The sequence below is a fragment of the Panulirus ornatus genome, chromosome 7 (assembly GCF_036320965.1).
Source record: "Panulirus ornatus isolate Po-2019 chromosome 7, ASM3632096v1, whole genome shotgun sequence".
Taxonomy (NCBI): domain Eukaryota; kingdom Metazoa; phylum Arthropoda; class Malacostraca; order Decapoda; family Palinuridae; genus Panulirus; species Panulirus ornatus.
In genome coordinates, this window is record NC_092230.1 from 49,830,273 (window position 1) to 49,856,656 (window position 26,384).

The window sequence follows — 26,384 nt, forward strand, 5'->3', positions numbered from 1 at the left end:
TCTGTTTCCTTGCGCTACCTCGCAAACGCGGGAGACAGCGACAAAGTATAAAAAAAAAAAATATGAAATGTAAACTTGTAAAAGTTAAAAAAAAAAAACTGGAAATCCTCCCCTCTTTTTTTTTTTTAGTTTGAATAGATGAGAGAGAGAGAGAGAGAGAGAGAGAGAGAGAGAGAGAGAGAGAGAGAGAGAGAGAGAGAGAGAGAGAAGCGCAGCAAGGGGGGGGAGGTGGAGCGTAAGATTAAGTGATGGAAGGAAAGGAACAAAGACGTGGGTAAGAACAGCTTACTTGATTATCTGCCGGATTTAATCAGGGAGAGAAGTGTTGTCTGGCAGCCAGGGGTGTCCTAAGACACTGTTGCTCGTCCCGGGACGGGATGGGACTCGGTGGGTCTTCAGACGGCGGACAGTATGGTGGTGTTTTTAGATGTGTTTGGGGGTGTCTTAAGACGTGATGTGTCACGGGACGTATTAAGACATAAGTGACTTTTCAGACTTTGTGCTATGTCCGAGGACATTGAGAACCTGATGGCTTATTTAAGAAAGTCCATAATGTCCTAAGACGCACTGAGGTATGTTGTCTTTATATGGTCTCGTCGGCGGACATGATGTTTCTTGAATGTCGTAGGACTATTAGTCCTGTAATTCATGATTCACGAGTGTCCGAAGACAGTACTAGTGTGTTGTATGTTAAGACCTGGCGAGGGATCCTGCGATACGGTGACACGTCCTCAGACGCTGCTGGTGTTGTCCCTGGACGTGCTAAGACCGGCCGTGAAATCTTGCGACGTCTCGAGACACGATGGAGTCACCAGAAATAAAGATTAAAACTTTGTTCATTAAGTTCATCTAACTAATTACGTTAAAAGCCAGATTACAGAAGAGCCAACCCCTGTGTGGGATGGTCTGGTCGTGTGTGGGATGGTCTGGTCGTGTGTGGGATGGTCTGGTCGTGTGTGGGATGGTCTGGTCGTGTGTGGGATGGTCTGGTCGTGTATGGGACGGTCTGGTCGTGTGTGGGATGGTCTGGTCGTGTGTGGGATGGTCTGGTCGTGTGTGGGATGATCTGGTCGTGTGTGGGATGGTCTGGTCGTGTGTGGGATGGTCTGGTCGTGTGAGGGATGGTCTGGTCGTGTGTGGGATGGTCTGGTCGTGTGTGGGATGATCTGGTCGTGTGTGGGATGGGATGGTCGTGTGTGGGATGGTCTGGTCGTGTGTGGGATGGTCTGGTCGTGTGTGGGATGGTCTGGTCGTGTGTGGGATGGTCTGGTCGTGTGTGGGATGGTCTGGTCGTGTGTGGGATGGTCTGGTCGTGCGTGGGATGGTCTGGTCGTGTGTGGGATGGTCTGGTCGTGTGTGGGATGGTCTGGTCGTGTATGGGACGGTCTGGTCGTGTGTGGGATGGTCTGGTCGTGTGTGGGATGGTCTGGTCGTGTGTGGGATGATCTGGTCGTGTGTGGGATGGTCTGGTCGTGTGTGGGATGGTCTGGTCGTGTGTGGGATGGTCTGGTCGTGTGTGGGATGGTCTGGTCGTGGGATGGTCTGGTCGTGTGTGGGATGGTCTGGTCGTGTGTGGGATGGTCTGGTCGTGTTGGGATGTCTGGTCGTGTGTGGGATGGTCTGGTCGTGTGTGGGATGGTCTGGTCGTGTGTGGGATGGTCTGGTCGTGTGTGGGATGGTCTGGTCGTGTGTGGGATGGTCTGGTCGTGTGTGGGATGGTCTGGTCGTGTGTGGGATGGTCTGGTCGTGTGTGGGATGGTCTGGTCGTGTGTGGGATGGTCTGGTCGTGTGTGGGATGGTCTGGTCGTGTGTGGGATGGTCTGGTCGTGTGTGGGATGGTCTGGTCGTGTGTGGGATGGTCTGGTCGTGTGTGGGATGGTCTGGTCGTGTGTGGGATGGTCTGGTCGTGTGTGGGATGGTCTGGTCGTGTGTGGGATGGTCTGGTCGTGTGTGGGATGGTCTGGTCGTGTGTGGGATGGTCTGGTCGTGTGTGGGATGGTCTGGTCGTGTGTGGGATGGTCTGGTCGTGTGTGGGATGGTCTGGTCGTGTGTGGGATGGTCTGGTCGTGTGTGGGATGGTCTGGTCGTGTGTGGGATGGTCTGGTCGTGTGTGGGATGGTCTGGTCGTGTGTGGGATGGTCTGGTCGTGTGTGGGATGGTCTGGTCGTGTGTGGGATGGTCTGGTCGTGTGTGGGATGGTCTGGCGTGTGTGGGATGGTCTGGTCGTGTGTGGGATGGTCTGGGTGTGTACGGTCTGGTCGTGTGTGGATGATCTGGTCGTGTGTGGGTGGTCTGGGTGGTGTGGATGGTTGGGTGTGGGGTCGGTCTGTCTGTGTGGGATGGTTGGTCGTGTGTGGGATGTCTGGTCGTGTGTGGGATGGTTGGTGTGTGTGGGTGGTGTGTGTATGGTACGTGTCGGTCGTGTGTAGTGTGTGGTGTGTATGGTATGTGTGTGTGTGTGTGTGTGTGTGTGTGTGTGTGTGTGTGTGTATGTATGTGTGTGTGTGTGTGTGTGTGTGTGTGTGATGTGTATGTTGTGTGTGTGTGTGTGTGTGTGTGTGTGTGTGGTGTTGTGTGTGTGGTTGTGTGTGTGTGTGTGTGTGTGTGTGTGTGTGTGTGTGTGTGTGTGTGTGTGTGTGTAGTGTGTGTGTGTGTGTGTGTGTGTTGTGTGTGTGTGTGTGTGTGTGTGTGTGTGTGTGTGTGTGTGTGTGTGTGTGTGTGTGTGTGTGTGTGTGTGTGTGTGTGGTGTGTGAGTGTGTGTGTGTGTGTGTGTGTGTGTGTGTGTGTGTGTGTGGGTGTGTGTGTGTGTGTGTGTGTGTGTGTGTGTGTGTGTGTGTGTGTGTGTGTGTGTATGTGTGTGTGTGTGTGTGTGTGTGTGTATGTGTGTGTGTGTGTGTGTGTGTGTGTGTGTGTGTGTGTGTGTGTATGTGTGTGTGTGTGTGTGTGTGTGTGTGTGTGTGTGTGTGTATGTGTGTGTGTGTGTGTGTGTGTGTGTGTGTGTGTGTGTGTGTATGTGTGTGTGTGTGTGTGTGTGTGTGTGTGTGTGTGTATGTGTGTGTGTGTGTGTGTGTGTGTGTGTGTGTGTGTGTGTGTGTGTGTGTGTATGTGTGTGTGTGTGTGTGTGTGTGTGTGTGTGTGTGTGTGTGTGTGTGTGTGTGTGTGTGTGTGTGTGTGTGTGTGTGTGTGTGTGTGTGTGTATGTGTGTGTGTGTGTGTGTGTGTGTGTGTGTGTGTGTGTGTGTGTGTGTGTGTGTGTGTGTGTGTGTGTGTGTGTGTGTGTGTGTGTGTGTGTGTGTGTGTGTGTGTGTGTGTGTGTGGTGTGTGTGTGTGTGTGTGTGTGTGTGTGTGTGTGTGTGTGTGTGTGTGTGTGTGTGTATGTGTGTGTGTATGTGTGTGTGTATGTGTGTGTGTGTGTGTGTGTGTGTGTGTGTGTGTATGTGTGTGTGTGTGTGTGTGTGTGTGTGTGTGTGTGTGTGTGTGTGTGTGTGTGTGTGTGTGTGTGTGTGTGTGTGTGTGTGTGTGTGTGTGTGTGTGTGTGTGTGTGTAACACATGTCTCCAGGTGGCATTATCTGACCAATATGTTATTTATCTTCAGCAGTAAACATTAGTGTACGGATGAGGCGTTTCATTCCTCACTCTTTGTGTAGTGCCATGTGTTCAGCAGCACTTGATGAAACTTTGTGTAGTTCCTTGTGTTCAGCAGCACTTGATGAAACTTTGTGTAGTTCCTTGTGTTCAGCAGCACTTGATGAAACTTTGTGTAGTTCCTTGTGTTCAGCAGCACTTGATGAAACTTTGTGTAGTTCCTTGTGTTCAGCAGCACTTGATGAAACTTTGTGTAGTTCCTTGTGTTCAGCAGCACTTGAAACTTTGTGTAGTTCCTTGTGTTCAGCAGCACTTGATGAAACTTTGTGTAGTTCCTTGTGTTCAGCAGCACTTGATGAAACTTTGTGTAGTTCCTTGTGTTCAGCAGCACTTTGAAACTTGTGTAGTTCCTTGTGTTCAGCAGCACTTGATGAAACTTTGTGTAGTTCCTTGTGTTCAGCAGCACTTGATGAAACTTTGTGTAGTTCCTTGTGTTCAGCAGCACTTGATGAAACTTTGTGTAGTTCCTTGTGTTCAGCAGCACTTGATGAAACTTTGTGTAGTTCCTTGTGTTCAGCAGCACTTGATGAAACTTTGTGTAGTTCCTTGTGTTCAGCAGCACTTGATGAAACTTTGTGTAGTTCCTTGTGTTCAGCAGCACTTGATGAAACTTTGTGTAGTTCCTTGTGTTCAGCAGCACTTGATGAAACTTTGTGTAGTTCCTTGTGTCCAGCAGCACTTGATGAAACTTTGTGTAGTTCCTTGTGTCCAGCGGCACTTGATGAAACTTTGTGCAGTTCCTTGTGTTCAGCAGCACTTGATGAAACTTTGTGTAGTTCCTTGTGTTCAGCAGCACTTGATGAAACTTTGTGTAGTTCCTTGTGTTCAGCAGCACTTGATGAAACATTGTGTAGTTCCTTGTGTTCAGCAGCTCTTGATGAAACTTTGTGTAGTTCCTTGTGTTCAGCAGCACTTGATGAAACTTTGTGTAGTTCCTTGTGTTCAGCAGCACTTGATGAAACTTTGTGTAGTTCTATGTGTTCAGCAGCACTTGATGAAACTTTGTGTAGTTCCTTGTGTTCAGCAGCTCTTGATGAAATTTAGTGTACTTCCTTGTGTTCAGCAGCACTTGATGAAACTTTGTGTAGTTCCTTGTGTTCAGCAGCACTTGATGAAACTTTGTGTAGTTCCTTGTGTTCAGCAGCACTTGATGAAACTTTGTGTAGTTCCTTGTGTTCAGCAGCACTTGATGAAACTTTGTGTAGTTCCTTGTGTTCAGCAGCTCTTGATGAAACTTTGTGTAGTTCCTTGTGTTCAGCAGCTTTTGATGAAACTTTGTGTAGTTCCTTGTGTTCAGCAGCACTTGATGAAACTTTGTGTAGTTCCTTGTGTTCAGCAGCACTTGATGAAACTTTGTGTAGTTCCTTGTGTTCAGCAGCACTTGATGAAACTTTGTGTAGTTCCTTGGGTTCAGCAGCACTTGATGAAACTTTGTGTAGTTCCTTGTGTTCAGCAGCACTTGATGTAACTTTGTGTAGTTCCTTGTGTTCAGCAGCTCTTGATGAAACTTTGTGTAGTTCCTTGTGTTCAGCAGCACTTGATGAAACTTTGTGTAGTTCCTTGTGTTCAGCAGCTCTTGATGAAACTTTGTGTAGTTCCTTGTGTTCAGCAGCACTTGATGAAACTTTGTTTAGTGCCTTGTGTTCAGCAGCACTTGATGAAACTTTGTGTAGTTCCTTGTGTTCAGCAGCTCTTGATGAAACTTTGTGTAGTTCCTTGTGTTCAGCAGCATTTGATGAAACTTTGTGTAGTGCCATGTGTTCAGCAGCACTTGATGAAACTTTGTGTAGTTCCTTGTGTTCAGCAGCACTTGATGAAACTTTGTGTAGTTCCTTGTGTTCAGCAGCACTTGATGAAACTTTGTGTAGTTCCTTGTGTTCAGCAGCACTTGATGAAACTTTGTGTAGTTCCTTGTGTCCAGCAGCACTTGATGAAACTTTGTGTAGTTCCTTGTGTTCAGCATTACTTGATGAAACTTTGTGTAGTTCCTTGTGTTCAGCAGCACTTGATGAAACTTTGTGTAGTTCCTTGTGTTCAGCAGCACTTGATGAAACTTTGTGTAGTTCCTTGTGTTCAGCAGCACTTGATGAAACTTTGTGTAGTGCCTTGTGTTCAGCAGCACTTGATGAAACTTTGTGTAGTTCCTTGTGTTCAGCATTACTTGATGAAACTTTGTGTAGTTCCTTGTGTTCAGCAGCACTTGATGAAACTTTGTGTAGTTCACAAATATTTGGTATAATGATTTTGTTATTATTTCTGGGAAGTTGACCTGATGTCAGGTCAGACTGGCAACACTGCAGAAGGATCTTTACGTTAAGCCTTCAGTATTACCAATGTTGACCCCGCACGGTGTGGCCATAGGAAAGCTTCAGGTGTGTGGCCATGTGTGTGTGTGTGTGTGTGGCCATGTGTGTTTATGGCCATGTGTGTGTGTGGCCATGTGTGGGCTAAACTTGAGGCAGTTCACCTAGTGGGAATTTGTTACTGTAACACAACTGTATCCTAGCTTGTAGCTCAGCTGTCTTTGCTGTACAAGTTTAGCCTGTAGTGTAACAGGGTGTAGTGTAGTAGGTTGTAGTGTAGCAGGGTGTAGTGTAGTAGGTTGTAGTGTAGCAGGTTGTAATGTAGCAGGGTGTAGTGTAGCAGGGCGTAGTGTAGTAGGTTGTAGTGTAGCAGGGTGTAGTGTAGTAGGTTGTAGTGTAGCAGGTTGTAATGTAGCAGGGTGTAGTGTAGCAGGGTGTAGTGTAGCAGGGTGTAGTGTAGTAGGTTGTAGTGTAGCAGGTTGTAATGTAGCAGGGTGTAGTGTAGCAGGGCGTAGTGTAGCAGGGCGTAGTGTAGCAGGGTGTAGTGTAGTAGGTTGTAGTGTAGCAGGTTGTAATGTAGCAGGGTGTAGTGTAGCAGGGTGTAGTGTAGTAGGTTGTAGTGTAGCAGGTTGTAATGTAGCAGGGTGTAGTGTAGCAGGGCGTAGTGTAGCAGGTTGTAATGTAGCAGGGTGTAGTGTAGCAGGGCGTAGTGTAGCAGGGTGTAGTGTAGCAGGGTGTAGTGTAGTAGGTTGTAGTGTAGCAGGTTGTAATGTAGCAGGGTGTAGTGTAGCAAGGCGTAGTGTAGCAGGTTGTAATGTAGCAGGGTGTAGTGTAGCAGGGTGTAGTGTAGCAGGTTGTAATGTAGCAGGGTGTAGTGTAGCAGGGCGTAGTGTAGTAGGTTGTAGTGTAGCAGGGTGTAGTGTAGCAGGGCGTAGTGTAGCAGGGTGTAGTGTAGCAGGGTGTAGTGTAACAGGGTGTAATGTAGCAGGGTGTAGTGTAGCAGGGTGTAGTGTAGCAGGTTGTAATGTAGCAGGGTGTAGTGTAGCAGGGTGTAGTGTAACAGGGTGTAGTGTAGCAGGGTGTAGTGTAGCAGGTTGTAATGTAGCAGGGTGTAGTGTAACAGGGTGTAGTGTAGCAGGATGTAGTGTAGCAGGGTGTAGTGTAGCAGGTTGTAATGTAGCAGGGTGTAGTGTAGCAGGGCGTAGTGTAGTAGGTTGTAGTGTAGCAGGGTGTAGTGTAGCAGGGCGTAGTGTAGCAGGGTGTAGTGTAACAGGGTGTAGTGTAGCAGGGCGTAGTGTAGCAGGGTGTAGTGTAGCAGGGCGTAGTGTAGTAGGTTGTAGTGTAACAGGGTGTAGTGTAGCAGGGTGTAGTGTAGCAGGGTGTAGTGTAGCAGGTTGTAATGTAGCAGGGTGTAGTGTATCAGGGCGTAGTGTAGCAGGGTGTAGTGTAGCAGGGTGTAGTGTAGCAGGGTGTAATGTAGCAGGGTGTAGTGTAGCAGGGCGTAGTGTAGCAGGGTGTAGTGTAGCAGGGTGTAGTGTAGGAGGGTGTAGTGTAGCAGGGCATAGTGTAGTAGGTTGTAGTGTAGCAGGGCGTAGTGTAGTAGGTTGTAGTGTAGCAGGGTGTAGTGTAGCAGGGTGTAGTGTAGCAGGGCGTAGTGTAGCAGGGCGTAGTGTAGCAGGGTGTAGTGTAGGAGGGCGTAGTGTAGGAGGGCGTAGTGTAGTAGGTTGTAGTGTAGCAGGGTGTAGTGTAGCAGGTTGTAGTATAGCAGGGCGTAGTGTAGCAGGGTGTAGTGTAGCAGGGCGTAGTGTAGTAGGTTGTAGTGTAGCTGGGTGTAGTGTAGCAGGGTGTAGTGTAGCAGGGCGTAGTGTAGCAGGGCGTAGTGTAGCAGGGTGTAGTGTAGGAGGGTGTAGTGTAGCAGGGCATAGTGTAGTAGGTTGTAGTGTAGCAGGGCGTAGTGTAGTAGGTTGTAGTGTAGCAGGGTGTAGTGTAGCAGGGTGTAGTGTAGCAGGGCGTAGTGTAGCAGGGCGTAGTGTAGCAGGGTGTAGTATAGGAGGGCGTAGTGTAGGAGGGCGTAGTGTAGTAGGTTGTAGTGTAGCAGGGTGTAGTGTAGCAGGTTGTAGTATAGCAGGGCGTAGTGTAGCAGGGTGTAGTGTAGCAGGGCGTAGTGTAGTAGGTTGTAGTGTAGCAGGGTGTAGTGTAGCAGGGTGTAGTGTAGCAGGGCGTAGTGTAGCAGGGCGTAGTGTAGTAGGTTGTAGTGTAGCAGGGTGTAGTGTAGCAGGGTGTAGTGTAGCAGGGCGTAGTGTAGCAGGGCGTAGTGTAGCAGGGTGTAGGAGAGAAGCGTGTGTACTACCATGAAGACACCAAACCTTCACAGTTTGAGAATCACTCAGCTGGTTACCTACCTCAAGGGTCAAGTTAGAATATAGGAACGTGACAATCAGTTTCCTATCACTCGGGTAGTTTACTAACAACACTTGACTCAGCTTCAAATTACCAATTTTACAACCACATTTTCCCAACAAGAGGATGTAAGTTTAGTACTTACTGATGAACACTTGTATGTTACGACAAACTCCTCCTTCCTCCTTGTTGACAACACGCGTCCTCTTATTATGTAAACGATTAGACGTAAAAGCCTAGCTAGGACCATAGCTAGGATCGTAGCTAGGATCATAGCTAGGATCATAGCTAGGATCATAGCTAGGATCGTAGCTAGGATCATAGCTAGGATCATAGCTAGGATCGTAGCTGGGCTGGTGGTCGTGCAGACGTGTAAACTTAATTGGTAATCTTATGCTTCATTAAAGTTAGCTACATAAATGTAACGTAAATAAACCACGTATATAACGTAATCAACTGTAGCTTACGACAGGCCATAACGTACTGAGCCATATTATGTATAACATTCTACGTTCCTTATCGTAACCACGTAGCCACACTGTCCTACATCGTAACCACGTAGCCACACTGTCCTACGTCGTAACCACGTGACCACGTAGCTACACTGTCCTACATCGCAACCACGTAGCCACACTCTCCTACATCGTAACCACGTAGCCACACTGTCCTACATCGTAACCACGTAGCCACACTGTCCTACATCGTAACCACGTAGCCACACTGTCCTACATCGTAACCACGTAACCACGTAGCCACACTGTCCTTTATCGTAACCACGTAGCCACAGTCCTACATAGTAACCACGTAGCCACACTGTCCTACATCGTGACCACGTAGCCACAGTCCTACATCGTAACCACGTAGCCACACTGTCCTACATCGTAACCACGTAGCCACATTGTCCTACATCGTAACCACGTAGCCACGTAGCCACATTGTCCTATATCGAGGTTAGGTTAGCCTTAATGTTTAGTCTGACAACTGAGCCACGGTATAGCATAACCTAGCACACACCTAACCTAGCACACACCTAACCTAGCACACACCAACCTAGCATACACCAACCGAGCATGTCACAGCCTAACCTAGCATGTCACAGCCTAACCTAGCATGTCACAGCCTAACTTAGCACACTTTACGCAGTCCACACCTCACCTCAGCTATCCTAGCCTTATGTGATTAACGAGACGACGTATATATGAGCGTAGTTTGTCGTAATGATGGAGCCACAGTATAGAATGACTTAGCCAAGTTTAGCTACTGAGCCAAAGTACAACACATACCCAGACTACCGTGCTACACTATAACACAACACACCGCGCTACACTATAACACAACACACCGCGCTACACTATAACACAACACACCGCGCTACACTATAACACAACACACCGCGCTACACTATAACACAACACACAGTGCTACACTATAACACAACACCGCGCCACACTATAACACAACACACCGCGCTACACTATAACACAACACACCGTGCTACACTATAACACAACACACCGTGCTACACTATAACACAACACACCGTGCTACACTATAACACAACACACCGTGCTACACTATAACACAACACACCGCGCTACACTATAACACAACACACCGCGCTACACTATAACACAACACACCGCGCTACACTATAACACAACACACCGCGCTACACTATAACACAACACACCGTGCTACACTATAACACAACACACCGTGCTACACTATAACACAACACACCGCGCTACACTATAACACAACACACCGCGCTACACTATAACACAACACACCGCGCTACACTATAACACAACACACCGTGCTACACTATAACACAACACACCGCGCTACACAATAACACAACACACCGCGCCACACTATAACACAACACACCGCGCTACACTATAACACAACACACCGCGCTACACTATAACACAACACACCGCGCTACACTATAACACAACACACCGCGCTACACTATAACACAACACACCGTGCTACACTATAACACAACACACCGTGCTACACTATAACACAACACCGCGCTACACTATAACACAACACACCGTGCTACACTATAACACAACACACCGCCCTACACTATAACACAACACACCGTGCTACACTATAACACAACACACCGCGCTACACTATAACACAACACACCACGCTACACTATAACACAACACACCGTGCTACACTATAACACAACACACCGCGCTACACTATAACACAACACACCGCGCTACACTATAACACAACACACCGCGCTACACTATAACACAACACACCGCGCCACACTATAACACAACACACCGCGCTACACTATAACACAACACACCGCGCCACACTATAACACAACACACCGCGCCACACTATAACACAACACACCGCCCTACACTATAACACAACACACCACGCTACACTATAACACAACACACCGTGCTACACTATAACACAACACACCGCGCTACACTATAACACAACACACCGTGCTACACTATAACACAACACACCGCGCTACACTATAACACAACACACCGCCCTACACTATAACACAACACACCGTGCTGCACTATAACACAACACACCGCGCTACACTATAACACAACACACCACGCTACACTATAACACAACACACCGTGCTACACTATAACACAACACACCGCGCCACACTATAACACAACACACCGTGCTACACTATAACACAACACCGCGCCACACTATAACACAACACACCGCGCTACACTATAACACAACACACCGTGCTACACTATAACACAACACACCGTGCTACACTATAACACCACACCGCTCCACACTATAACACAACACACCGCGCTACACTATAACACAACACACCGCGCCACACTATAACACAACACACCGCGCCACACTATAACACAACACACCGCGCCACACTATAACACAACACACCGTGCTACACTATAACACAACACACCGTGCTACACTATAACACAACACACCGTGCTACACTATAACACAACACACCGCGCCACACTATAACACAACACACCGCGCCACACTATAACACAACACACCGCGCTACACTATAACACAACACACCGCGCCACACTATAACACAACACACCGTGCTACACTATAACACAACACACCGCGCTACACTATAACACAACACACCTTGCTACACTATAACACAACACACCGTGCTACACTATAACACAACACACAGCGCCACACTATAACACAACACACCGCGCTACACTATAACACAACACACCGCGCCACACTATAACACAACACACCGCGCCACACTATAACACAACACACCGCGCCACACTATAACACAACACACCGCGCCACACTATAACACAACACACCGTGCTACACTATAACACAACACACCGCGCTACACTATAACACAACACACCGTGCTACACTATAACACAACACACCGTGCTACACTATAACACAACACACCGCGCTACACTCTAACACAACACACCGCGCTACACTATAACACAACACACCGCGCCACACTATAACACAACACACCGTGCTACACTATAACACAACACACTGCGCCACACTATAACACAACACACCGCGCCACACTATAACACAACACACCGTGCTACACTATAACACAACACACCGCGCCACACTATAACACAACACACCGCGCTACACGATAACACAACACACCGCGCCACACTATAGCACAACACACCGCGCTACACTATAACACAACACACCGCGCTACACTATAACACAACACACCGCGCTACACTATAACACAACACAACACAACCTGACGTACATAGCTACGCTATAGCTCAGCTTAGCTTGAGCGCCACACTGGGCCACAGTATAGGGCAGTCTATCATAGCCACAATGTAATTGATGCTAGTTACAATAATGTTGTACCGAGTCGTAATATAGCGCAGTTAGCGAAGGCTTCAGTCGTAATATAGCGCAGTTAGCGAAGGCTTCAGTCGTAATATAGCGCAGTTAGCGAAGGCTTCAGTCGTAATATAGCGCAGTTAGCGAAGGCTTCAGTCGTAATATAGCGCAGTCAGCGAAGGCTTCAGTCGTAATATAGCGCAGTTAGCGAAGGCTTCAGTCGTAATATAGCGCAGTTAGCGAAGGCTTCAGTCGTAATATAGCGCAGTTAGCGAAGGCTTCAGTCGTAATATAGCGCAGTTAGCGAAGGCTTCAGTCGTAATATAGCGCAGTTAGCGAAGGCTTCAGTCGTAATATAGCGCAGTTAGCGAAGGCTTCAGTCGTAATATAGCGCAGTTAGCGAAGGCTTCAGTCATAATATAGCGCAGTTAGCGAAGGCTTCAGTCGTAATATAGCGCAGTTAGCGAAGGCTTCAGTCGTAATATAGCGCAGTTAGCGAAGGCTTCAGTCATAATATAGCGCAGTTAGCGAAGGCTTCAGTCGTAATATAGCGCAGTTAGCGAAGGCTTCAGTCGTAATATAGCGCAGTTAGCGAAGGCTTCAGTCGTAATATAGCGCAGTTAGCGAAGGCTTCAGTCGTAATATAGCGCAGTTAGCGAAGGCTTCAGTCGTAATATAGCGCAGTCAGCGAAGGCTTCAGTCGTAATATAGCGCAGTTAGCGAAGGCTTCAGTCGTAATATAGCGCAGTTAGCGAAGGCTTCAGTCGTAATATAGCGCAGTTAGCGAAGGCTTCAGTCGTAATATAGCGCAGTTAGCGAAGGCTTCAGTCGTAATATAGCGCAGTTAGCGAAGGCTTAACTCGTAATATAGCGCAGTTAGCGAAGGCTTCAGTCGTAATATAGCGCAGTTAGCGAAGGCTTCAGTCATAATATAGCGCAGTTAGCGAAGGCTTCAGTCGTAATATAGCGCAGTTAGCGAAGGCTTCAGTCGTAATATAGCGCAGTTAGCGAAGGCTTCAGTCATAATATAGCGCAGTTAGCGAAGGCTTCAGTCGTAATATAGCGCAGTTAGCGAAGGCTTCAGTCATAATATAGCGCAGTTAGCGAAGGCTTCAGTCGTAATATAGCGCAGTTAGCGAAGGCTTCAGTCATAATATAGCGCAGTTAGCGAAGGCTTCAGTCGTAATATAGCGCAGTTAGCGAAGGCTTCAGTTATAATATAGCACAACTATCCTAGTATTGCCAAATAACCTAGCGCTAGTGTAGCACAACCTAGCATAGCGTAACTACCAGCACCAGACACGCCAGCGTGGGGTGGGGGGGGGGGGGACGTGACGCAGTGTGGCCCCCGGCCACCACCATACACCTCATAATAACAAGTTGTAACAACCCACTGTGGCCAGGCTTGATAACAAGTGAACCAGCAGGTTATCTGTGGACGCCAATATATCTGAGCAGTTAGGCTGGCGTAATGACCATTACCAACCAGGGTAATTAGCAATTAAAGACGTGTCAACACAGTGTAGTGTGATAGAAAGTAGCGTACGCTACGTGAGTGGTACTTGGTGATGATGGTAGGTAGCCAGGTAACCATTACAGAGATGATACACACACACACACACACACACACACACACACACACACATTATTGTGGGTTACCGTCACACGACCCACCTTCCCTCCACACGTGAAGCTAACCATGACCCACCATCATACATGATGCTGCATCCTACTGCTGTACATACACTCGACCTCTGATTACCTATGTGGACTGTGTACTGTACGGGGAGGGAGATGTACACTGGTGGGGGCCCATCTCTTGTACTGTACGGGAGGGAGTTGTACACTGGTGGGGGCCCATCTCTTGTACTGTACGGGAGGGAGTTGTACACTGGTGGGGGCCCATCTCTTGTACTGTACGGGGAGGGAGTTGTACACTGGTGGGGGCCCATCTCTTGCACTGTACGGGGAGGGAGTTGCACATTGGTGGGGGCCCATCTCTTGCACTGTACGGGGAGGGAGTTGTACATTAGTGGAGGCCCATCTCTTGAACTGTACGGGGAGGGAGTTGTACATTGGTGGGGGCCCATCTCTTGTACTGTACGGGGAGGGAGTTGTACACTGGTGGGGCCCATCTCTTGTACTGTACGGGGAGGGAGTTGTACATTGGTGGGACACCATCTCTTGTACTGTACGGGGGGGGGGGGAGTTGTACACTGGTGGGGGCCCATCTCTTGTACTGTACGGGGAGGGAGTTGTACACTGGTGGGGGCCCATCTCTTGTACTGTACGGGGAGGGAGTTGTACACTGGTGGGGGCCCATCTCTTGCACTGTACGGGGAGGGAGTTGTACACTGGTGGGACCCCAAGTAATTATGTATGACAGTCAAGTTGTCATATGTGTTATGGTTCATCCATGATGCATGCAGTCATGGTCCACATAACGTACATAGTGAAAGTGTGTGTGGTCTTATATTGATCTTCAACACATGAGGAAGGATGTTGGTGTAGCTTACGTTAACGCCCTTAATGACCCTGGTAGTTGACAGAACTCAGCTCAAACAACCAACCACTTAGTTTGTCATGTATTGACTGGTAACGTATGTGTTATGTTACCCGTGCGGACACTTGTATATATATGTTGACCTATCTACCCTTCTACCTGCCACACTGACTCGCCTCTAACACATTGATCAATGTAATCATCAATTTTTTATGTTGAAGGTTCCAGTCTTGGACCAAAGTCCACATCAAGGCCGGACCTTAACTGAGATAGAGAACTTTCCATCGGGAAAGGAAAAGACAAGGGAAAGAATTTACGAATTTTTTAGAAAGTGAAAAACCTGACTTTTGAAGTGTATCAGGTCATAGTTATTGGGAAAGACATGAGAAGGTGGAGAGTTCCAAAGCTTCGAGGTGTAGGGAAAGAAACAGTTATCAAAACGGCCCACCCTTAAGTTGCCAACGGCCACACAGTAATCATGTGACGTAGCAGCTTGCCGAGTATTGTGTGGTCTAGCTAGTGGTGGGGGCACACAAGCAGCCAGCTCTCGGGAGCAAAATCCAAAATAATACCTATAGAAGAGGGAAAGTTAACCAACATTGTGGCGTAGGGCAGGGGGGTCAAGTTTGGAAGTTAGTGTGGCACAGTTTATAAGTGGGACCGCTTTCAAGTGAAGTGTGTCAAGTGAGGATACATAAGTAGAACCACCACAGATGTGAGAGCAGTACACCATACAGGACGGGTCAGTCCTGTGTATAAACTGTTCACAAGTTGCCACATGGAAACAGGACAGCCAGTATCTTGGAGGCAGACTTAGCAGCTACTTCCGTAATGTCGGGTTTCCAAGATAGTAGGAATGGTACAGTGGTACCAAGTGTGTTCACAGAGTCAAGAGGTGGAACTCCAGAACCCTCGAGGGAGAGACGAGAGTTGTGAGGAGTTTTCCATAGAGAGATGGAGAGAAACTGTGTCTTGGAGGAGTTCAACTTAACCACATTTCCTCTACCCTACTCAGATATCCTGTCCAAGTCTGAGTTTATTATGGAAACTGTGTCATGACGAGATGCAGATCGAGTGAAAGAAGAGGGAGTTGAATTGAAGGATGTGGATGAATGCAGTGTTGAGTCATCAGCGTATGAGTGCATTGCATTATTTGTGGAGGAGAGGAAATCGCTAAAAAAAAAAAAAAGATAATAAGAGAAGGAGAGAGGACCCAACCTTGAGGTACACCGCTGCTGGTGGAGACATGGGAGGCCTAGGCTGATCCATCAACAACCACAGAGATAGATTGGCCAGAGAGGATGGTAGATTTAGAGGAGCAAAGTGAGGTAAGGAAGCCAGAAGAGGGAGCTTAAAGATGGGACCCCGACGCCACACCTTATCAAAAGTCTTAGATGTGTCAGGGGCAACTACACTTGACTCCCCAGAATGTTCTAGGTAACACAAGTCAGCCATATATTTGTTCTTGTTAACCCTATCCACCTCAGGTGACACCTTCATGTACGTACCAGTATTGATAAGAATCTACACAGTTAACCAGATGTACATACATGTTTAGTGAACATCAATCTACCTAGTTAATCATATCCTCACTCATCGTCATACGTAAACCAAAAAGTATATATGTAGGACCATCGAAACTGTTATGTCCAGTACGCCATGTTATTATAATGACCCATGTGATCGTGTTGTTATAATGATCCATGTGATCGTGTTGTTATAATGACCAATGTGATCGTGTTGTTATAATGATCCATGTGATCGTGTTGTTATAATGACCCATGTGATCGTGTTGTTATAATGATCCATGTGATCGTGTTGTTATAATGACCCATGTGATCGTGTTGTTATAATGACCCATGTGATCGTGTTGTTATAATGATCCATGTGATCGTGTTGTTATAATGATCCATGTGATCGTGTTGTTATAATGACCCATGTGATCGTGTTGTTATAATGATCCATGTGATCGTGTTGTTATAATGACCAATGTGATCGTGTTGTTATAATGATCCATGTGATCGTGTTGTTATAATGACCCATGTTATCGTGTTGTTATAATGATCCATGTGATCGTGTTGTTATAATGACCCATGTGATCTTGTTATATTGATCCATGTGATTGTGTTGTTATAATGATCCATGTGATCGTGTTGTTATAATGACCCATGTGATCGTGTTGTTATAATGATCCATGGGATCGTGTTGTTATAATGATCCATGTGATCGTGTTGTTATAATGACCCATGTGATCGTGTTGTTATAATGATCCATGTGATCGTGTTGTTGTAATGACCCATGTGATCGTGTTGTTATAATGATCCATGTGATCGTGTTGTTATAATGACCAATGTGATCGTGTTGTTATAATGATCCATGTGATCGTGTTGTTATAATGACCCATGTGATCGTGTTGTTATAATGACCCATGTTATCGTGGTTATAATGATCCATGTGATCGTGTTGTTATAATGACCCATGTGATCTTGTTATATTGATCCATGTGATCGTGTTGTTATAATGATCCATGTGATCGTGTTGTTATAATGACCTATGTGATCGTGTTGTTATAATGATCCATGTGATCGTGTTGTTATAATGACCCATGTTATCGTGTTGTTATAATGATCCATGTGATCGTGTTGTTATAATGACCCATGTTATCGTGTTGTTATAATGATCCATGTGATCGTGTTGTTATAATGACCCATGTTATCGTGTTGTTATAATGATCCATGTGATCGTGTTGTTATAATGATCCATGTGATCGTGTTGTTATAATGACCCATGTGATCGTGTTGTTATAATGATCCATGTGATCGTGTTGTTATAATGACCCATGTGATCTTGTTATATTGATCCATGTGATCGTGTTGTTATAATGACCCATGTGATCGTGTTGTTATAATGATACATGTGATCGTGTTGTTATAATGACCCATGTGATCTTGTTATATTGATCCATGTGATCGTGTTATAATGACCCATGTGATCTTGTTATAATGATCCATGTGATCATGTTATATTGATCCATGTGATCGTGTTGTTATAATGACCCATGTGATCGTGTTATAATGATCCATGTGATCTTGTTATAATGATCCATGTGCTCTTGTTATATCGATCCATGTGATCGTGTTGTTATAATGACCCATGTGATGTGTTGTTATAATGACCCATGTGCTCTTGTTATATTGATCCATGTGATCGTGTTATAATGATCCATGTGATCGTGTTGTTATAATGGTCCATGTGCTGTTGTTATATTAATCCATGTGATCGTGTTGTTATAATGACCCATGTGATCGTGTTGTTATATTGATCCATGGGATCGTGTTGTTATAATGATCCATGTGATCGTGTTGTTATATTGATCCATGTGATCGTGTTGTTATATTGATCCATGTGACCGTGTTGTTATATTGATCAATGTGATCGTGTTGTTATAATGATCCATGTGATCATGTTATAATGATCCATGTGATCATGGTGTTATAATGATCAATGTGATCGTGTTATAATGATCCATGTGATCGTGTTATAATGATCCATGTGATCGTGTTGTTTTAAAGATCCATGTGATCGTGTTATAATGATCTATGTGATCGTGTTGTTATAATGACCCATGTGATCGTGTTGTTATAATGACCCATGTGACCGTGTTGTTATATTGATCAATGTGATCGTGTTGTTATAATGATCCATGTGATCGTGTTATAATGATCCATGTGATTGTTGTTATAATGATCAATGTGATCGTGTTGTTATAATGATCCATGTGATCGCGTTGTTATAATGGCCCAGGTGATCGTGTTGTTATAATGATCCATGTGATCGTGTTGTTATAATGATCCATGTGATCTTGTTATAATGATCAATGTGATCTTGTTATATTGATCCATGTGATCGTGTTATAATGACCCATGTGATCGTGTTGTTATAATGACCCATGTGATCGTGTTATAATGACCCATGTGATCGTGTTATAATGATCCATGTGATCGTGTTGTTATAAGGATCCATGTGATCGTGTTGTTATAATGATCATTGTGATCTTGTTATAATGATCCATGTGATCGTGTTATAATGACCCATGTGATCGCGTCGTTCTATTGATCCATGTGATCGTGTTGTTATTATGATCCATGTGATCGTGTTGTTATATTGGTCCATGTGATCGTGTTATAATGACCCATGTGATCGTGTTGTTATAATGATCCATGTGATCGTGTTATAATGACCCACATGATCGTGTTGTTATATTGGTCCATGTGATCGTGTTATAATGATCCATTTGATCGTGTTATAATGATCCATGTGATCGTGTTGTTATAATGATCAATGTGATCGTGTTGTTATAATGATCCGTGTGATCGTGTTATAATGACCCATCTGATCATGTTGTTCTAATGATCCATGTGATCGTGTTGTTATTATGATCCATGTGATCGTGTTGTATTGGTCCATGTGATCGTGTTGTTATAATGATCCATATGATCGTATTGTTATAATGACCCATGTGATCGTGTTGTTATAATGATCCATGTGATCGTGTTATAATGACCCATGTGATCGTGTTGTTATTATGATCCATGTGATCGTGTTGTTATATTGGTCCATGTGATCGTATTGTTATAATGACCCATGTGATCGTGTTGTTATAATGATCCATGTGATCGTGTTGTTATAATGACCCATGTGATCGTGTTGTTATATTGATCCATGTGATCGTGTTATAATGATCAATGTGATCGTGTTATATTGATCCATGTGATCGTATTGTTATAATGATCCATGTGATCGTGTTGTTATATTGATCCATGTGATCGTGTTGTTATATTGATCCATGTGATCGTATTGTTATAATGACCCATGTGATCGTGTTGTTATAATGATCCATGTGATCATGTTATAATGGCCCATGTGATCGTGTTGTTATTATGATCCATGTGATCGTGTTGTTATATTGGTCCATGTGATCGTATTGTTATAATGACCCGTGTGATCGTGTTGTTATATTGATCCATGTGATCGTGTTGTTATAATGACCCATGTGATCGTGTTGTTATTATGATCCATGTGATCGTGTTGTTATATTGGTCCATGTGATCGTATTGTTATAATGACCCATGTGATCGTGTTGTTATAATGATCCATGTGATCGTGTTGTTATAATGACCCATGTGATCGTGTTGTTATATTGGTCCATGTGATCGTGTTGTTATAATGATCCATGTGATCGTGTTGTTATAATGACCCATGTGATCGTGTTGTTATATTGGTCCATGTGATCGTGTTGTTATAATGATCCATGTGATCGTGTTGTTATAATGATCCATGTGATCGTGTTGTTATAATGACCCATGTGATCGTGTTGTTATATTGATCCATGTGATCGTGTTGTTATAATGACCCATGTGATCGTGTTGTGTATCTTGATGTTGTATGTAATGTACAAGTTGTTGGTAGGTCCCTGTAATAACCCGTGTGACCATCATGTACGTTCAGGTTAACCTTGTGTAACATTGTTATCCCACCAGTGGCCTAGTTAACCATGTACGTCTTGTTAACCATGTAACCCTCGGTTAACCATGTACGTCTTGTTAATCATGTAACCCGCAGTTAACCATGTACATCTTACGTGGCAGCCTTGCCTCTGCTGACACTGTAACCTCATCAGATTATCATCAGTTTCTGGTGTGTGCAAGACAGTAGCTGATCTGATCAATTATAGCCACATATAGTGAGTACAGAAACACAGTCTCCCATAGATAAAGATCTTCATATAACTTTATCCAGTTCAAGATTATTATACCAAATGATATTTTACTGATGGTTATTTAGCTTGTGTTGTTGTTGTTGTGGTGGTGGGGTATAACTTAGAGGCACAACAACAGTTATGTGTTATTGGCTAAGATATAACCGATGAGGTGGTGGTGAGGAGGAGGTAGTAAAGTGAGGTAGTAGTTGGTGAGGAGGAGGTAGTAAAGTGAGGTAGTAGGTGGTGAGGAGGAGGTAGTAAAGTGAGGTAGTAGGTGGTGAGGAGGAGGTAGTAAAGTGAGGTAGTAGGTGGTGAGGAAGAGGTAGTAAAGTGGGGTAGTAGGTGGTGAGGAGGAGGTAGTAAAGTGAGGTAGTAGGTGGTGAGGAAGAGGTAGTAAAGTGAGGTAGTAGGTGGTGAGGAGGAGGTAGTAAAGTGAGGTAGTAGGTGGTGAGGAGGAGGTAGTAAAGTGAGGTAGTAGGTGGTGAGGAAGAGGTAGTAAAGTGGGGTAGTAGGTGGTGAGGAGGAGGTAGTAAAGTGAGGTAGTAGGTGGTGAGGAGGAGGTAGTAAAGTGGGTAGTAGGTGGTGAGGAAGAGGTAGTAAAGTGAGGTAGTAGGTGGTGAGGAAGAGGTAGTAAAGTGAGGTAGTAGGTGGTGAGGAAGAGGTAGTAAAGTGAGGTAGTAGGTGGTGAGGAAGAGGTAGTAAAGTGAGGTAGTAGGTGGTGAGGAAGAGGTAGTAAAGTGAGGTAGTAGGTGGTGAGGAGGAGGTAGTAAAGTGAGGTAGTAGGTGGTGAGGAAGAGGTAGTAAAGTGAGGTAGTAGGTGGTGAGGAAGAGGTAGTAAAGTGAGGTAGTAGGTGGTGAGGAAGAGGTAGTAAAGTGAGGTAGTAGGTGGTGAGGAGGAGGTAGTAAAGTGAGGTAGTAGGGGGTGAGGAAGAGGTAGTAAAGTGAGGTAGTAGGTGGTGAGGAAGAGGTAGTAAAGTGAGGTAGTAGGTGGTGAGGAAGAGGTAGTAAAGTGAGGTAGTAGGTGGTGAGGAGGAGGTAGTAAAGTGAGGTAGTAGGTGGTGAGGAGGAGGTAGTAAAGTGAGGTAGTAGGTGGTGAGGAAGAGGTAGTAAAGTGAGGTAGTAGGTGGTGAGGAAGAGGTAGTAAAGTGAGGTAGTAGGTGGTGAGGAGGAGGTAGTAAAGTGAGGTAGTAGGTGGTGAGGAGGAGGTAGTAAAGTGAGGTAGTAGGTGGTGAGGAAGAGGTAGTAAAGTGAGGTAGTAGGTGGTGAGGAGGAGGTAGTAAAGTGAGGTAGTAGGTGGTGAGGAGGAGGTAGTAAAGTGAGGTAGTAGGTGGTGAGGAAGAGGTAGTAAAGTGAGGTAGTAGGTGGTGAGGAAGAGGTAGTAAAGTGAGGTAGTAGGTGGTGAGGAAGAGGTAGTAAAGTGAGGTAGTAGGTGGTGAGGAAGAGGTAGTAAAGTGAGGTAGTAGGTGGTGAGGAAGAGGTAGTAAAGTGAGGTAGTAGGTGGTGAGGAAGAGGTAGTAAAGTGAGGTAGTAGGTGGTGAGGAAGAGGTAGTAAAGTGAGGTAGTAGGTGGTGAGGAAGAGGTAGTAAAGTGAGGTAGTAGGTGGAGTAATATGAGGGAGGGATGGCTGGTGTGGGGAGCAGGACGCGCCACCACCTGACCACCATCACCGACCCGCCGGAGGCTCGATTGACAGAGGGTCATGAGGAAGGCAGGGCGCGGACGTGGTCGTAGGTCCCTTGTTGTTACAACTGCTGCTTGTGACGGGTGATGATGGTAATGATGTGTCACGTGAGTCTTGACTAATGTGGACATGACACTGGTACGTACCTGCCAGTAACATGACACTGGTACGTACCTGCCAGTAACATGACACTGGTACGTACCTGCCAGTAACATGACACTGGTACGTACCTGCCAGTAACATGACACTGGTACGTACCTGCCAGTAACATGACACTGGTACGTACCTGCCAGTAACATGACACTGGTACGTACCTGCCAGTAACATGACACTGGTACGTACCTGCCAGTAACATGACACTGGTACGTACCTGCCAGTAACATGACACTGGTACGTACCTGCCAGTAACATGACACTGGTACGTACCTGCCAGTAACATGACACTGGTACGTACCTGCCAGTAACATGACACTGGTACGTACCTGCCAGTAACATGACACTGGTACGTACCTGCCAGTAACATGACACACACTCTCTCTGCCACTTGTGGTTGACGGCTGGAGGTGAAGAGTTGAGGTGGTGGAGTGGTTCACTTGTGGTGTGGCGCTTGGTAAGTCTACTGCCTGACTCACTTACTCAGTTGTTTTTGTTGTTTGAGATTAAACCTTCCTACAAGTCAGGAGAGGAGGGCGGGCGGGCGGGCCGTGAGGGACCTCAGCACTAGGCCGAGGGGGTTGGCCTTGTTACCGCAGTCAGCCATAACGAGAGCCAGGTTCACTGTGGAGGTGATGGTTGTGGTTTGGTTTGTGTTAAGATGGTCGTGGGAGCGACTCCTGCCCCGACAAGGGCCTTTCCCTGTTGGCTGCTGTCATACCCCGCTGAGGTATGTCAGCGGCAGCGATTCTCGAAGCTGCTTCTGACCTGCTACCAACACTGAGTGTAGGTGTCAGGGATGCAGGTGCAGTGCAGGATGGCCCACCAAACACATTCTTTCGAGGATTATTAGGTCAGGTGAGGTCACAGCTCCACCCCTCTGCAAACGGCGTCGTCATTAAGATGACCTTGGGTCACTACACTGTGTTGTAGTGCAACAAACTGTTATCATTCCTAATGTACAGGTAAACCAGGAGCCATGCAACACTTCAGTGAACTTCACTTACTATGATTGTCATATCAGAAGATGACAATACATTCCGGGTCACATATTTAACCAGTTGAATGAATCAGGAAGGAGCCACACTATTACATCATCTCTGTTATTATATAGTAATAATTTTGACATCTTTATTGGAATAGTATAATTTGGGGAAACTCCTTCATAATTTGACCACCAGGGCCACATACCCCTCCCTGAATCCTCTGCACGTCACTGCCTTTGAACAACCTTGTTAACCATGTAACTAACTACTTAGTTAACCATGTAACTAACTACTTAGTTAACCATGTAACTAACTACTTAGTTAACCATGTAACTAACCTACTTAGTTAACCATGTAACTAACTACTTAGTTAACCATGTAACTAACTACTTAGTTAACCATGAAACTAACTACTTAGTTAACCATGTAACTAACTACTTAGTTAACCATGTAACTAACTACTTAGTTAACCATGTAACTAACCACTTAGTTAACCATGTAACTAACTACTTAGTTAACCATGTAACTAACTACTTAGTTAACCATGTAACTAACCACTTAGTTAACCATGTAACTAACTACTTAGTTAACCATGTAACTAACTACTTAGTTGACCATGAAACTAACTACTTAGTTAACCATGTTACTAACTACTTAGTTAACCATGTTACAAACTGTCTACTTAGTTAACCTTGTAACTAACAACTTAGTTAACCAGGTAACTAAGTAACTACTTAGTTAACCATGTAACTAACTACTTAGTTAACCATGTAACTAACTACTTTGTTAACCATGTTACTAACTACTTAGTTAACCATGTTACAAACTGTCTACTTAGTTAACCTTGTAACTAACAACTTAGTTAACCAGGTAACTAAGTAACTACTTAGTTAACCTTGTAACTAACTAACCACTTAGTTAACCATGTAACTAACTACTTATTTAATCATGTCAGTAACTGTTTTGTTAACCATGTAGCTAACTATTTAGTTAACCATGTTACTAACTACTTACTTAACCATGTTACTAACTACTTACTTAACCATGTTACTAACTACTTACTTAACCATGTTACTAACTACTTACTTAACCATGTTACTAACTACTTAGTTAGACCTGAATAGATCTGTGTTAACCTTGCATACATCCTTGCTGAACTTGTGTCCTCTCAACTGACCAGGTATCAGTCAGGTGTTTACAGTCTTCCTTGCCCTCCGTCCGGCTATTGTGTAACTGACTGGTATCGTCTCTCCCACATATTGTGTAACTGACTGGTATCGTCTCTCCCACATATTGTGTAACTAACTGGTATCGTCTCTCCCACATATTGTGTAACTAACTGTATCGTCTCCCACATATTGTGTAACTGACTGGTATCGTCTCTCCCACATATTGTGTAACTGACTGGTATCGTCTCTCCCACATATTGTGTAACTGACTGGTATCGTCTCTCACATATTGTGTAACTAACTGGTATCGTCTCTCCCACATATTGTGTAACTAACTAGTATCGTCTCCCACATATTGTGTAACTAACTGTATCGTCTCTCCCACATATTGTGTAACTAACTAGTATCGTCTCCCACATATTGTGTAACTAACTGTATCGTCTCTCCCACATATTGTGTAACTAACTAGTATCGTCTCCCACATATTGTGTAACTAACTGTATCGTCTCTCCCACATATGTAGCCCAACTGGAGGACCAACAGACTGTGTGTAAGTAATGTCTTGTTTGTACAGTCTTCCTCACCCGCTAAACTCTTAAATGTTTAGAACGTAAAATGTGATGTTGTATGTGAGTTGATATTGTGTAAGATTTGTCTTTATGGGTAATTTGGTTATTTTCTAGCGCTCCCATGGTGATATGTGCAATCCTATACCTTCCTTGAGGCAGGAGGGGAAAGCCAGCCCTGTATCCATATCCATCACAGCTACAGACCGAGTGTGGACCAATGTGGCCTTTTTTGTCTGTTTTCCTGGCGCTACCTTCGCTGAAGCAGGGGATAGCGAGGCTGTTTCCTGTGGTGGCGGGGTGGTATTAGAATTGAAAGCAATCAAGTACGAATATGAACGTGTGTATATATGTATATGTCTGTGTATGTATATGTATATATGTTGATATGTATATGTATATATGTTGAAGGAATAGTAGTTCCAACAATGTTGTATGGTTGCGAGGCGTGGGCTATGGATAGAGTTGTGCGCAGGAGGATGGATGTGCTGGAAATGAGATGTTTGAGGACAATGTGTGGTGTGAGGTGGTTTGATCGAGTAAGTAACGTAAGGGTAAGAGAGATGTGTGGAAATAAAAAGAGCGTGGTTGAGAGAGCAGAAGAGGGTGTTTTAAAATGGTTTGGGCACATGGAGAGAATGAGTGAGGAAAGATTGACCAAGAGGATATATGTGTCGGAGGTGGAGGGAACGAGGAGAAGAGGGAGACCAAATTGGAGGTGGAAAGATGGAGTGAAAAAGATTTTGTGTGATCGGGGCCTGAACATGCAGGAGGGTGAAAGGAGGGCAAGGAATAGAGTGAATTGGAGCGATGTGGTATACAGGGGTTGACGTGCTGTCAGTGGATTGAATCAAGGCATGTGAAGCGTCCGGGGTAAACCATGGAAAGCTGTGTAGGTATGTATATTTGTGTGTGTGGACGTGTGTATGTACATGTGTATGGGGGGGGTTGGGCCATTTCTTTCGTCTGTTTCCTTGCGCTACCTCGCAAACGCGGGAGACAGCGACAAAGTATAAAAAAAAAAAAAAAAAAAAAATGTATATGTATATATGTTGATATGTATATTTTGATATATATAGGTTATTAGGTACAGTAGGGTTTAGGGTCAAGTCAATTGGGAGATAAGTTTGAATGCAGAAAAACTGGTGGAAGTGAAGTGTTTTAGATATCTGGGAGTGGATTTGGCAGTGGATGGAACCATGGAAGCGGAAGTGAATCATAGGGTGGGGGAGGGGGCGGAAGTTCTGGGAGCGTTGAAGAATGTGTGGAAGTCGAGAACGTTATCTCGGAAAGCAAAAATGGTTATGTTTGAAGGAATAGTGGTTCCAACAATGT

At 45.1% G+C, this 26,384-nt stretch overlaps 1 protein-coding gene across 3 annotated transcripts in view; it reads left to right on the top strand.

Annotated features, from left to right (window-relative positions):
• Window positions 1-26,384, top strand: part of LOC139749633 (uncharacterized) — a 285,318-nt gene that overhangs the window by 251,245 nt on the left and 7,689 nt on the right. For 2 of the 3 annotated variants that reach the window (XM_071663779.1, XM_071663781.1), the window contains exon 7: window positions 25,007-25,033. The exons of the other annotated variant lie outside the window; for it this stretch is intronic. In XM_071663779.1, coding sequence (XP_071519880.1) covers window positions 25,007-25,033 — 27 coding nt within the window. The remainder of the gene's footprint in view (window positions 1-25,006; window positions 25,034-26,384) is intronic. 3 annotated transcript variants of the gene reach the window in all.